At 37.8% G+C, this 15137-nt stretch overlaps 1 protein-coding gene across 1 annotated transcript in view; it reads right to left on the bottom strand.

Moving 5' to 3' along the window:
- Positions 1-15041: 15041 nt before the first annotated feature.
- LOC144637170 (mediator of RNA polymerase II transcription subunit 29-like) overlaps positions 15042-15137 on the bottom strand; it is a 9451-nt gene continuing 9355 nt past the window's right edge. Inside the window, exon 4 of the mRNA XM_078496305.1 lies at positions 15042-15125. Coding sequence (XP_078352431.1) covers positions 15042-15125 — 84 coding nt within the window. The remainder of the gene's footprint in view (positions 15126-15137) is intronic.

The raw sequence follows: 15137 nt of genomic DNA, 5'->3' as shown, positions 1-15137 counted from the left end.
TAAATTGTTATTTGATTATTTTATTTCTTGTTGTGGTGTATTATGATGTCTAATGCAACTCAGTACATAAAACACAAATTTATCCTGTTGAACGAAATTGCAATGTGAGAGAGAAGCCTTTATTTAGAGAGAAGCCTTTATTTAAATAGGGTTACTCCGTCAGCTTTACAATAAAAACTGTTATCCTTAGAGGCCCTAGTAAAAAGTAAAAATTAAAAAGTCGCTAAAGGTCTTACAATGTACCTAAAATGGAAGTTAAAAAGATTAAAATATATAAGAGATACTAAGATATAAGCTAAAATTATGTTACATTTGTATAAAATCGAAAAAATTAAAAATTACATATTATTTTGATAAGAGTTATAAATTTGGCAACCGGAGTAATAAAAAGACTTTTTCGCGGCTTCTGTCCGTACTTTAGGCAAATGTAATAAATCAGCATGCCTTGTTTGTCTTAGTGCCACATCTCTATTAAAAGTAAAATAATTCTTAAAAAATTGGGGGACTTTTCCATCAATACACCTACGAACTAAATTATAAACATGTCTCTGGCGTCTTGTTTCTGTCGTCTCATAGGCAAGTGTGTGTGACTATAAGCTGTGCAATGGCTTTCCCAGACATTAAAGTAGGCTGGTTGTGTTAAGGACAGGTAAAAATAAAATACGAAATAAAGTATATACATATTAAAATAAATGCATGACAACACAAATTACCTCCACTTGCAGTCCGTAACTCAAGGTCTTTATCGTAATCAGGTCAGACATTTAAGTGCTGAACTTAGACTGCTAAAATAAACTCTTTTTATTTGAGGCCCGTACATAGAAGTGCAATACATAAATAAAAGGAATTTATGTTATATCCAGAACAATTCCTGTGACAAGTAAGGGTTAAATTTTCCCCTTCAGTTGAAATTATGCTGTAAACGCAAAATTACTTTGCTAATATTAATAGAAATAACTTAGCAAAATGAATATTTGTTAAAAACTAAGAACAAACAAACAAACAAAAAGTGAATTGAGTGGGGGAGAATATGCTTCAGAAAAAATTTCAAGGTTTAATTATTACATTCATATACAATTGCAACTGTCAACTTGTACACTAAGCCCTAACTTGAGAGCCAACATGGCATCATCAACTCTTTATTGGTGACTATTTGCACTAACAATTTCTTGTATAACACAAAGGAATAATTATTATAAACCTGCATAACATACTCTGAGTCACTCAAAACATCCTTTAGGCTCAGTGACTGAAACTCATGTAGAACAAAAATGTGAAAACATTTCATTTCCTTTATTGACCCTCAAAAGGATATGACATTAAAATTATAATCTTGTGTTCTGGTTGCTATACACAATATTTTACCAAGCTCACTTAATGTGTAGTGTAGGCCTCATAGGTTTATCATAAACTTGGATGGCTGCTGGCTTCCAGTTTCCATCTTTAATTCATAAAGCTCAGAATTTTTCTTTGTCCCATTGTTGAAAAATACATCTTTATCTCATATGCCTGTAGTCCTTAAGCTTATTCAATTATGTAGCTTACACTGTGTTGGATGGGTGCTGCAGAGCACTATTCTCTATTGAACATGAAGAGCTGTTCCTAGCAAGAGCAGCAGAAGGAGCAGAAAGAGAGCTCCAAGAGCAGGGAATGACCCAACTCAGAACCAATTATTTTTTCATGCTGTACATGCTGTGTATCCCTGAATCATTTTGTAGGATACATTTTTTCCATTGTTGGTGTTATTTATTTATTGATAAAGATCATATGCATTCTGTTGAATAAAATTACATGTAACAGATTTATTTGTACAAGAAGTCTATTAGGCCTAAGAGATTATTCCCCAAAAAATCCAAAAAAATCCTCCCCCTCCCCACAGAAGAAACTCTACCAATATGGCAGGTTACAGAGAAATATTTCTCATGCAGTGTATTTGTATTGTAGGGCACTGAATCCTTAAAATAGTCCCATACACTGTAAAGAGACTATTATCTGTACACATGCTTTTAAAGTTATGGCTGTTATTCTGCAATTGCCATCAGTTGTCTTGTTTCTCTTATTGTTGCTCTTATTGGTAGTCTATAGTTGAGTTTCATCTGTACTAACATAACACTTTCTTAACACCTTAAGCAACTGACAGTAAACATAGGCACGCTAAGCGTGCAGGAGTTATTTTTTCAATTTATGGGGTGGCTTGGGGTGAGACTGGGTGATTGTCCTGTTGGGATGGTTTATGCCATGGGTTGAGCTATTTGTGTATGGCGCCCCACTGAGTCACTTTTTTGCACAAAGTTTGCTTGCAAACAAAATAATTTTTACATGCATTTGAGACATCAGAACTGTTTTATTTAATACGGAAATTTTCATCATTTGATTAAAAAACAAAACTAATCCAATTGTCAAAATGTCACAAAATGGCACGTTCTTATTCTGTTTAAAGCGGTTATTTTGTTGCTAGCTTTGTAGCAACCGCAACGGGTTACTTTTGTTTGTTACGGAATACTTTTGGCTTTTTGCCAAACACTGTAACATGATACCGTTGTTTTTCTCACTTTTGTAACATGATACCTTTGTTTTTTTTAAAACGAACGTAACACGATACCCTTGAGCCGTTCAACAACGGTACACAGAACTCACTAGGTTTCAGGTTTATTCCGCAGCTAAAACTCACTAAATAACTCACAGTATGCTCACAGTTCAACTCGCTGCTTCGTCTCTCCAGTTTCCGAGCAAGTCACTACACGTGCTCATGACCATATTTGGTTATACATTTGAATGTCGCAAACTATGGGGGTGGGGGTCCGTAAAAACTTCCGTGCACCCTTGTTTTTCTCGAAAAAGCCACGTCTCCATATAGACATTGAACGAAAAGTACTATAATAAACGAAGTAATAAACGAATCAAATAAAAACCACTCTCTTCGGAAAAGTTCTTTAAGCGCAGTACACCTGCAGTATTTGTTTCCTGTCAAAACTGTTCAACAAAGATTTTCGTTCATTCACAACGTAAATTCTATTCAACAAACAAGAACTAATTAATCGGGCGTGGCCGATTTATAATTTACCCTTTGGTCGTCCTAGACGATAGTCTCCTGCCGGCCAAAAACGACGGAGATAGCCTGGGCCAATCGGTTTCATTTCAGTTTTGACAGTAAATCGTTGTAGGCACACTGGGTCGACTTTTGGGGTAATCTGCAATCTGGTTCTCTTCTTTGCTTCGGCGGGAGGACAGAGAAAAAAGCTTAAGGGGTAAAGTACTAATAATCACCATTGTGAAACTGTAGTTGCTTTGACAAGTTGAAGCTATTCTTGTAAATAAAAGGGGTAACGTCATTCATGTCACGCAATGTTTTTGTGGGAAACTTTGAAACTAGACGCTTTGCTGGTTACTACAAATAGCAGTGTGATCTGGCGGTACATTTTTTTGAGGCGGACTCCACTTTAAAACTATTTTTTATAAATTTAGCAGGAAGTGTGTCGATTTTCATTTCCGCACAGTTGGGCGTCAAAGTCGCCTGTCACAAAGAGTAGAATGTTTGCACAACATGTTTTGATCATATTTTAGATTTGCCTGGTGACGTTAGTAAGGCACTTCTCAAGACGTCAGCAAAACATTGGCAATGTACAGTGTTGGTGTGAACTTGAATGGAATTTTTTTACGAGATCGGTAAAGCTATCGAATGAAAAGATGACTTCAAAATGAAAACTTCGAATAATTATAATTAAATACCAATTGAATTTTATTTTAATTAAATTTTATCACGGCCTGAATGCATGTCATGGCTTTGAAAGTCTTCGATTTCAAAAGGTTGCTTGGTCTCATTTTCGATAAAAAAAATTCATCTGAAACATTTTGCCTGTCATGTGACGCACGTTAATCTGGTTTTGAATAGTTTGAAATTGTGTTTTTAAGATTTTATTCCTGACTATTATGTAACTCTTGCGAAGAAAGTTTTAATTGATGAGGAGCTAGTACTGTTATTTTCCGGATATTACGATCTTTTAATCGAGAAATGAATTATTTTTTGGCTCGTCATTCAAGCGTTTTGAGTTTAGTTTTGGAATCGGGAAAATTTATTTCCCGTAGAGGGATGACGCGACATGGCAGAATACGAGTGGAACTTGAATAGGGCCGGCAGCCGGCCGAAACAGCCGGCTACTTGCCAAACTTTGGCCGTCTACTTTCGTTTCACTTTACCCTAAACTTTGACAAAAAATAAATAAAATAATGGAAAAATGCCGCAAAAATACTGAAAGACATCAGTGTCTAAAGTCTGATGAGTCGAATTGTAAACGTATTGCCGTACTGCAGTGAAACGCAATGCGGTGAAATCTACATCTTTTGATGAGAAATTGAGGAAGGGACATCCGTGTTCTAAATAGGAATTTTGGCAAAACATAAAGTTCCGAAAAAAGACCACACGTCTTGTAAAAATCACAGGCAAACATGATCAGGAAAACAAAACAGGCCAATGGGTTTTATTAACGAAAATACAACAATCTTAAGAAAGAGTTTGCTTTCACCATTCATGAACATGGGAAACAAGACAGTGGAATCAAATTACATTTCACACGAAATTTGCATACATTTGAACTTGCAACAAAGAAGTATAATAGTGAAACCTTGCATTGATAATTATTGTATTCTGATCTGATTGTTATTTTTTACGCATTAACTATTTGAAAGTGGTTCTCATTGATGAAAACAAAACGGTTTTTCATTCAACTGCTTGAAGTATTTATAGACGTGAAAACATTCGCTTAATCAAATTACATTCTGCACGAAATATTTTCTCAATATCCTTTTGTCCCGAAACTTTAAGGAAATTGAAATCTTTGTTGGACAGTTCTGCATAAAAGCAGTTCATAGAACTGAATAAAAAGATAAGAACCATATTGATAAAGGGAATTTTAAAACTTTATTTTGGCTCAGCATTTTCTAAGACTGCCAGTAAACGGCTGTATCTTGTCTGTCTCTAACGATTTTGCTACGGTTTCGAACGAGCTAATTTTTTCAACATGATATCATGGTAGCGGGCCGACGTCGGTTCGTTCTGAATTTTTCAATACGGTATACAGACCCTCTGTACAGTAAAAAACGTTTTGGAAACAAACCATTGTGAACTTATTTTCTATGTTGATCAGCAAAAATCCTTAGTACGACATGGGGTTTGTTATCAAGTTTGTTAGTACGTTAATACTGCAAGGTGTATAACATCAAGGTGTTATCATCAAGTGTAAATCAGGGCTTTCAATAAGCAGCAGGGTACTTTTCGAACGGCAAAGGCGCGAGGTCTGAGGGCATGCCCCCCCTCCCCCCCCCCCCAAAAAAAATGAAATTTAGATGCTTGAAAATGCTATTTTCGGATTTTCGGCATTTTTCATTCAATAGCCCAATTTCGATATTTTAAAATTCGGCCTAAAACAATAGACATCACTACGAGGCTCCGGGGAATAAACCCCACAAACTCTATAGTTTAGTCCCCGGAGCCTCGTCCCGAGGTCTATTGTTTTAGGCTCAATTTTAATATATCGAAATTGGGCTATTCAATTGTTTGCATACATCTCCTGACCGTTTCAGTATCCTTTTTCTTGGTTTTTCGTTTGTACGCATACTAGTGTGCCAAGCAATTAGAGAATAACGGAAATTTGCCTTAATTTTGAATTCCCATACCAAGACCTTAGGGCCTGTTTACATGGAGGGAGGGCGCCCCGGCTAACCGAGTTACCCGGCTAGAAGGGATGAAACATAGCCCGCCTTTACATGCGGAATTCACAGCCCTTCTACCGAGTTGAGGCAGTCATTGAAGCGTGACACAGCATGAGAAAACCATGTAGCTTCAAACGATTGAAGAAAAATATGACTTTTTACTGAATAATCAAGGCTAGCCATCTTAAAACCTATTTTACTTTGATGTGCAAGCTCTTAGAAATTTACTGCGTCTATTTTGGGGGGAATTCAATCGAAATTCAACAGTCTTTGGTCACCAAATTGAAATTAAATTTGTTGTTTCGTGAATTAGGATAATCATTCCAACGAAAATTTCGAATTAATTATAGCTGTTGTTCAAAGAAATAATTTCCAGCTTACAAATAAAACTAACTCGATCTAATTTTGGTCAAATAGCACTGTTTGGGTCCCGAATTTATACATTTTATGCCATCTTAGCGCCAAAATTAAACCGATTTTCATTTTAGCTACGCAGTTTTAAACTGTTTATCTGTTCCAGTAAAATCATATTTCAATTTAAAAGCTCATTAACGACCATTAACGTCCCAAGAACAATTTTGTTGAAGATTTGTAACGCAATATAAATTTTCAAACCTGAGCTGGAGCTTGCCTAGGCGTGTGTGTAAAAAAAGATGACTTCTAGAGCTCACAGAAACTGCGTGACATATGCAGACCTCGGACTACTGTGTAACTGTCAACCCTTCCCTCCCCCAAAACGCTGGTGAGGGTGGAGGTAATTGGAGTAAATAGCTCGATGGGATTGGGTGGAGTAAAAGAGAGGGGAGGGAGGGGGAGGACAGGAGTAGAAAGGGAGGGACAGGTGGGGGTGAAAGGCTAAGGAGAAGGAAAGGGAGGGAGAATTAAAATCTATGTTTGGTTATATCACGCAACCTTTGACTTCTGTTATTTTCTCACAAGAACAAAACTTAAGGTGGGGTTCTACCTGAATTTGAATGGAATTTTAAGAGATTTAAAGAAGGGATTGAAGAAAAAATGGAAACACCACCAAACAGTTGACCCCCTCGCAAGAGCAGTCCAGGTTGTCAGGGGACTGTTTGGTGTCCGTCCACCAATTTTTAACTTCAAATTCTAACTTTAAAGTCACATTAAATCTCCAATATTTCTTATTTGTCTAAATTTTGCAAATCCTTTGAGAAAAGCTATCGCCTCCCAGACATCCCTAAACATCGCCCAAAAATACTGCAAACAAAGATATATGGGATAAGTAAAGCTTTTCTGGATTTCTTGAAACGCGGCTGAAATGGTTTTCAGTATTTTTCAGCCCTTATACTTTGGGTCAGTACTACTATTCTTCATCAGTTGCTATTACAGTAATGGTATGAAGCAAATACCTAATCACTGGTCAACAAGTTGTGATCATTTTCTTGACAATAGTAGTTACCTGATAAAGAGTTGTTGTACTGTTCCATCAAAGTGTAAGGGCTGGAAAATACCGAAATGCGTCAGCTACCTAAAGCGTTGGAAAAATGGTCTTCAGGTAAAACCCCGCCTTTATTAATTATTGCGAAAAGGCTGTACTTTGCTAAGTGTTAAAAAATTATATTTTCTAGTCGTCTAGTTCAATCGTTTATTTGTATTGTGCGAAATATATTTATAAATTGAGACCATTATGTCATAAAGTAATAATGCAATCTTGAAAACATTCCAGATATTATGTTCTACACACTAATACGGCTCATGCAGACTGTGACTTAAGCAAACCTCCGACTGAGTGTTCCTTAAGTGACTGTTTTTCTAAACGATTTTTACTGTACTGTACCCTGCCTTTCAAGTCAAAGAAGATAGTTAATTATTAACCGCCCGATTTTAAGCTTCTCAAGCTTCTCAAGCTTCTTGCAAGTTGTTGAGTTATCAAGTTGTCACGAAATGGCACGCTCTTAGTTCTGTTTTTGCTATCGATCGTAGTTGCTTTTAACAGTAAAGTTACTTGTACCGGTTCATTAAGTGTTTGAACGAAATGTTTTACAGTTGATTTCAGTTTACTTTGGCCGCCCGCTTTGCGAAGTTTGTTGGGAAATTGGAAACTTTGTTATGAAGTTGCCAATTACGGTGCGAGTTTGCGAATCAAATTGCAAACATCGATACAAATTTCCCGACTTCGGCCCGACTGAACTTTCCAAGTTTGGTAGTTGAGGAGAAACAAGACATGTTGCTCGAAAGTCATGGCGATTTCTGAACTCGAAGATTTTAGAACCTGTCAAGGAAAGTAGCTTGAAGTGCAAGACAACGTTTCGCATCAGCGATCACGCAAGTGATTGGCCGATAAATAAATTTCATGCATGTAGAAATTTGGTCAAATTTTAACTTTTTTGTATGAAAACACATATTTAACGATTTCTGTGAGGCATAATCTTCACTGTCTTCAATTTCAAGTCTTCTGCGTTTGTAAACCGGATGAAACTGGATGGTTTACTCATATGTAAAATTGATTTTAATCGAAGCCGACGCGACGCGACAGGGAAGACTAATTTGTTCGAGACAACATGTTTACGGCTCGCTGAACATAAAAGTTTTTTATTTTTATGACATTTGTTTCCAACAGTTTAGCGTAGCAAAGCCCTTTTTGATAACATAACTACAGAAGGATTTAATAAATTCGGGTCGAAGTTGGGAACTTTGTATCGAAGCTCACAATTTGATTCGCAAACTACGAATACGTTTCAAATCCATGATAATTCACAACTCACCAATTAATCTTTCAACGAAAACGAACTGCGACACGCTGCGACACATAATTTCGTCAGATTACTTCGCCTTTATAAACTGCAATTTGATTGGTTCTGATAGTACCTGAAATCTGATTGGTGTGACAAACAAACATACTTCACTGACCCACTGACCCACTGACTGATTCACGGGACATCGCGGCGACTAAGACTGAGCTATTTAGAAAAAATAACTCAATAAATTAAACCATGTTCAGATATGGAGGGATCCATTACGGAAGAATACAATACATGTGGCTGAACTTTCCCAGCACATGAGGAGCCCTCCATTGAAATGTAAGTGGAATAAAGTCCACTTTAAGGAGAATAATAAATATTTAATAAATGCATCTCCAATGAAATAAGTGTCGCACCCATAAACACCACCCCCCCGCCCTCCAAAACAAAATGAAATGTCATGTCCATAAAATTTATTTCCCCTTGAATCAAATGCCATTCCAACAACAAAAATGAACACCCCCTGAAACCAATGCCACTCCCACATAAAACACTGACTATTAATATTATTGTTAAATGTATTGGCAGAATCAAAGGTTTAATTTTGCATGCTGAGAAACAGTTCTCTAGCCCTGCTTTCAGCTTTTACCTTTGCAGTCATATTACTTACAGGTACTAGACAGTAGACTTGATCAGCACTGTCTATTCTTGGTTATAATGCATTCCCAAGAGAACCAGACCCTTCACTGGCTTCACAAACCCTATTAAAATTGTGCTGCAATAAATATTTTGAACTGTTGCTTGTTCATTTGAATTGTAGTCCCTTCCATAGCGGCTGTATTACAAAAAAAGTGACAACAACCAAAATCATTGTGTAGATCACAGTTATGCTCCGATATTTAAAACCGCCCACCTCCCAGGAATTTTCATTCCCTTCTGTGGGGGGAGTATGGAAACTTTCTGGAGCTACACAATGTCAGGTATGCTTTTGAAACTAAGAATGGAAGAGCTTGCTAAAACATTTAACAGGTAATGTTCATTTAAAAACAGGTGGGGGGGGGGGCTGACTAGTGACTTTAAGTGGGGGACTTTATTTTTTCAGAAAAAATTGGGGGGCGGCGGCTATGCCGTCCCTGAAAAAAACAGACATTTCTGAAAAAAAAAGAAAGAATAATGCAAGCGAATGAAAGAGACTTAAAATTAGGTCACTACAAAGTAATGATTCCTTGAAGCACTAAGCTAAATTTTTTTGGTTTTAAAAAACTGAGGAATTTCATGGATCAGAAAGCAACAACCTCTCTTCAGGAATATTTTGAACACCTACATGTAGTTGCATCTTGACATGTACATCATGTAAACATGTATTACCAGGGTTGACTAATTGCTCCTTAAAACTAAAATAAATAAAATCAACAGCTATAGTGAAAACAAAAGTCAAAGAGCTAGTTTTCAAGTTTACGAAAATTTGTCAAGAAAAAGATGTTAGAGTTGAAGACATCACTGCCTAATTACTTTAAAATAGAGAGATCTTGGTTAACAGACACTGTACATGCATGTTTCGATTTTATATTATTCATAATATTTGAAACTCACACAAAAGAGACATTCGTGTCAAATAAGCATCTTACACGGTGTATATTTAACTTCATGTGTGCAATATAAATGTTCTTAAGTATCTTTGAACTTAAATATTAGATACCTGGTGGGAGGGGAAGATAATGATGATGATGGGAACGAACTCGGAGAACGAAGGATAAGCTTTGAAAATGGTGACGATAAGGACGAGAGCGATTCCGATGGTTCATCTTCATCATCATCTTGCGACCACCACGAAGGTTCTGACTTTGACGAGGAGTCACATCACTTGAAAATTTCCAAGATAAAGGACAAGGCCCTTCTCCGTTTTTAAAATTTTTACAGACTATACAGTGTTTGAAAATATGCAGCTTAATCCATGGAGAAGGTAGAACATTAAAGCCAAAAGTGTTACCAGGTGTTACGCACGCTCGCCAGTTTAACATGTGCACGGCTGATGTCCAGAGTGGATTGGAGTTTTAAATCATCACAGAAAATCGGATCATGCCTTGAACTAGTAGATTCACACTGGAAATGTCATTTTAAAACAAAAACGGCCTTTTTGCAAGCCAGTTCAAACACAAACAATGCATGTGACTCACGCCATTTTGAATCGCTGACCCATGTTTCCGCGTAATCGTTCCTTTGGTAAATCATTTCATTGACTATCAGCACAGCAATGATTCAAGGTAGAGCCAACTACTGGTCTTATCACTTGTAGTGTCCATGTTAGCCGATTTTATTCGGTAGTACGACCGTATAAACAGTAAAAATACTCTCAGTGAGACCGAACACTTTCAATCGATTTCAATTTGTGATCGCAGGCTCTCATTGAAAAGCATGCGCACTTAGGCGTCATTCGCCATGAAACGTCATAAAAATTCGACCAATCAGCCGTTTTTGAGCCCTGTCTCACAAAAGTGCATTCTGCACTAAAAACAACACGCTTCTTTTTTAATTTATTCTAACAACGAGATTACATGTTATCGTACGATAACAACGTTTATATTCGGGCTATTACATACCGGCTCGAGATCAAGCAACTTCATTAACTCATGTGCAAGCAGGGAGGGAGGAACGTAGTCGGCGCCTAAACCATGAAATGACTACGACCTTGTCGATCAGTAATCGACTACTTGCACAGACAATCAATTAAAATTTACTTACCACAATGTCTTCAATTGAACCGATTTCTCCCATGTTAGACAGGTCCAACTACAAAAACGAAAACATTACACATTAATATGTCAAAGGCATTTATCAGTCCATCCTCGGAGACCCAGGGGCAGTTTGTGGGGGCGACTGGCAGCTTATCGGGACGACGGGATTTTCGGGCGAAAGTTTACAAGAGCGTAACAGCCCCTGGGCACTTTGTCTTACCGAACCAGTTCCAGAAGCGTTTGAACTCCTTCCTCCTGATTGGCCACAAAAATATTTTTGTGGCCAATCAGCGAGGAGAACCGGCCAAGAGACTCTGATGTCTTCTTACACGAAGTAGTTTTCTCCTTCGATCGACGTTGCAACCGGGAGATAATTCTTGTGAACCGTTTCAGAAAAAAATTCAACGAAGCGTACGAAATCGCCAACTGAAAGCCAGGCGCAAGGAAACAAATACCCATCGCCAAATTTTCACGGCAGCCTTTTTGAAGGTATGGTGAATTTTTCTAGCTAAAACACGATACACGTTGCTTGTCGAGTAAACAATGTTACATATATTTTTTTTCGATCGTTGAAAGACTTCTGAAACTTTCCATGATTTGAGAATCTTCGTTGCACGGGCCACGCAACTATGTCGATCGAACGTGGGAACGATCGGCGAGCTGCACTGCTCGCACTTTGCTTCTTGCTTTCGCGTCGAACTGAATCACAAACCGGCCAATTTTCGCATCCTAGTATTAAATATGTGACGATGGATTACAATACAGCTTCTGTTTTCTGTCCCGATTTTTTTTTTCGCTGTATGATGATCATTGGGTGAGGTCGATTGTTGCAGACTGTGTGGTTTTGTTCTTATGGACAAGCGAAGAAAACGAAATATAGTTGGAAAAAACCCTGCCAGGGCTTGCGACTAACTTTTTAATTCACTGGTTTACTGGCTAGTGACATGTCAGATTTTACTAGCCAAAAGTAATTTTTCACTAGTCAGGTATATTGATTTCTATCAAGAACAGTTGACTTTTCCGTGTTTTTCACTAGCCAAAGTGGCTAGTAGGAATGCTAAACCTGGTAGCCAAAACCTAAATTTTAGTAGCCTTTGGCTAGTTGGCTACCGTTAGTCTCGAGCCCTGCCTGGGTTAATTCTTACTGATTAGATTTTAAATTTAACAGTGTATTGTAACAGTTTTCTTTTTGAGTGAGCTGTCATATTAGCTGTGGATCACTAAAGTACAGATGAAATTATATTCTAGCAAGGGGAAGTGGACCCATTCATGTCATTCATGCACCTTGACTTGGGATGAAGAGGCATAACATGAAAGCCATCCTATGGGCCTGATAGACACATTATTTTACACTTAACATTGATTTTAGTTATTGCAGAACTTTAAATACTCTTTTCAGACAACTAAAAATCTTGATTGCACAATCAGCATTCCATACAGTTTGTGTCTCTAAGATGTTCTCTACAGAATATAATTTACAAGAATCAATAATTTCCTGTATAAGACTATCAGAGAAACATATAACTTTCAAAAACTCAAGACACTCAAGACTATGGAAACAGTACGAATAGTGGTCCAGTTTTGTTAAGAATCACCATGTAAGTGTACTGAAGTGATAAACAAGTGATATCAATGTGATGCCATCAGATACTTTAGATCTCAACTTGAAAAAGGTAGGCTGATTTTTTCAAGTTTTGTCCTTGTGGACTGAAAAAACAAAAAACAAAAAAACATTCTTGGTCCCTTCTTCCTTCAACAACAATTTACTTTTGTATCTCCATCTTGATGCACCAGGTGCATTTCATGTACGAGAAGACCTATTTGCCCATTTAAGTACTTTTTTTACCAAAAAGCATTAAAATCCCTGTGACAGTAGTGACCCTTTAACTTTATATATACCTAAGCTAATGGAAGATAAAATTTGCAGGCCCCCCACATGCATATATGCCAATGTACATATTACACACAACCTGTATTTTCAAATTATTTGAAAATACAGGTTGTGTGTAATATGTACATTGGCATAAATGCATGTGGGGGGCCTGCAAATTTTATCTTCCATTTGGGAACCTAAATTATTGTTCACAATAGCTTGCTCAAAAATTCTTGCCCATGTGGGTGAAGGGTGGGGGAGGTGGGGGGCACCCAGGAGCCCTCTCCCTGATCTGTGACTTGTGCAGTGCCCTTTAGCTTCTCTTGTTGCATGAAGGGAGTTTCTGATTTTTGAGAATTGCAGTACCGCTCTTATTTGAAGAGTGTTGATAGAAAGTTCCTGTATACTTTGTGTAGGTATACTAATAATTAAGTTACACAAGCAGTATATGAGAAGTAAACATAAAATCATGAACAAGCAATAATTACCTGTTGTATGTGACAATCATATTTTAATTAGTCAAATTAAAAGTAGCCTGCATGGCCGATTTTCGAGGGGGAGGGAGAAGGGAATTTCGAGCGTGAAGCGCGATTGTTAATTAAAAGAGCTGTCCAGCATACATTCCACTGACTTTTAATTTTTGGTACTACATGTATATGCAAGTCTTAATAAAGAAAATGTTTGCAGCTCTTTTAGTTAACACTCATTGGGCACTTATTATAGTGAACAAGCCAAACATTTGCAACCAGCTTAAAGTTTAGTGCAAAAGCCTTGTAAAAGAGTTCTCATCACGAAGAAGCCTCAAGGCTTCATGTGTTTGGTCTAAACAAAGAGGAAAAACATTTTGTTATGATGTGTCTGTCAGCTTTTAGACATAACTTCATTGATTTTTAATAAGGGGATCTACTATGACTACTTATTCAGTACAGACTATGAAAATAGAAATATACAGGCTTTTCCTAGTACACAAATCCATCTACTTGTCAATGAACAGTTGTATGCACCTCATCACAAACAACAGCAACAGTATTGTTTTGGTAAATTTCTTTGGAGTACCATAAAGCACAGTAGATTCTCCCTTTCTAACTTTGCTCCGCTTTAAGCTTGTCCACAGAGATCAAATACAAGCTTTCGTTTAGGGCTTGCTGGAACTCATGTTCGAATGTACGCTTTGAAGCGCCATTCACCTCAGCCGTTTACAAACCGGTAGCGTTCGATAATGAGAGTGATTCAGTTCGACGCGAAAGCAAGGAAGCAAAGTGCGAGCAGTGCAGCTCGCCGATCGTTCCCACGTTCGATCGACATAGTTGCGTGGCCCGTGCAACGAAGATTCTCAAATCATGGAAAGTTTCAGAAGTCTTTCAACGATCGAAAAAAAATATATGTAACATTGTTTACTCGACAAGCAACGTGTATCGTGTTTTAGCTAGAAAAATTCACCATACCTTCAAAAAGGCTGCCGTGAAAATTTGGCGATGGGTATTTGTTTCCTTGCGCCTGGCTTTCAGTTGGCGATTTCGTACGCTTCGTTGAATTTTTTTCTGAAACGGTTCACAAGAATTATCTCCCGGTTGCAACGTCGATCGAAGGAGAAAACTACTTCGTGTAAGAAGACATCAGAGTCTCTTGGCCGGTTCTCCTCGCTGATTGGCCACAAAAATATTTTTGTGGCCAATCAGGAGGAAGGAGTTCAAACGCTTCTGGAACTGGTTCGGTAAGACAAAGTGCCCAGGGGCTGTTACGCTCTTGTAAACTTTCGCCCGAAAATCCCGTCGTCCCGATAAGCTGCCAGTCGCCCCCACTAACTGCCCCTGGGTCTCCGAGGATGTTATCAGTCATACAATGAATGACGAACGACAAAAATCCAATTTTCAAATCCGAAAACCCAAGACACTCATTGCTCGGAAAAAAAATAAATTCAGGACTGAAATGTTTTCCTACCACAATGTCTTCTCTCAAAGCCAGTCTTTTCTTCTCTCAGAGCCAGTCTTTTCTTCTCTCAAAGCCAGTCTTCTTTTCTCAGAGCCAGTCTTCTTCTCTCAAAGCCAGTCTTCTTCTTGTTCTCCTCTTCTTTTTGGCTCCCGAAGGAGCCAGCCAACTGAGCTTAAATGAGCA

The sequence above is a fragment of the Oculina patagonica genome, chromosome 13 (genome assembly GCF_052425735.1).
Source record: "Oculina patagonica isolate OP01 chromosome 13, crgOcupat, whole genome shotgun sequence".
NCBI classification, from domain to species: domain Eukaryota; kingdom Metazoa; phylum Cnidaria; class Anthozoa; order Scleractinia; family Oculinidae; genus Oculina; species Oculina patagonica.
The sequence above is the reverse complement of the archived record's forward strand: the minus strand, read 5'-3'. Positions and strand labels throughout refer to the sequence as shown.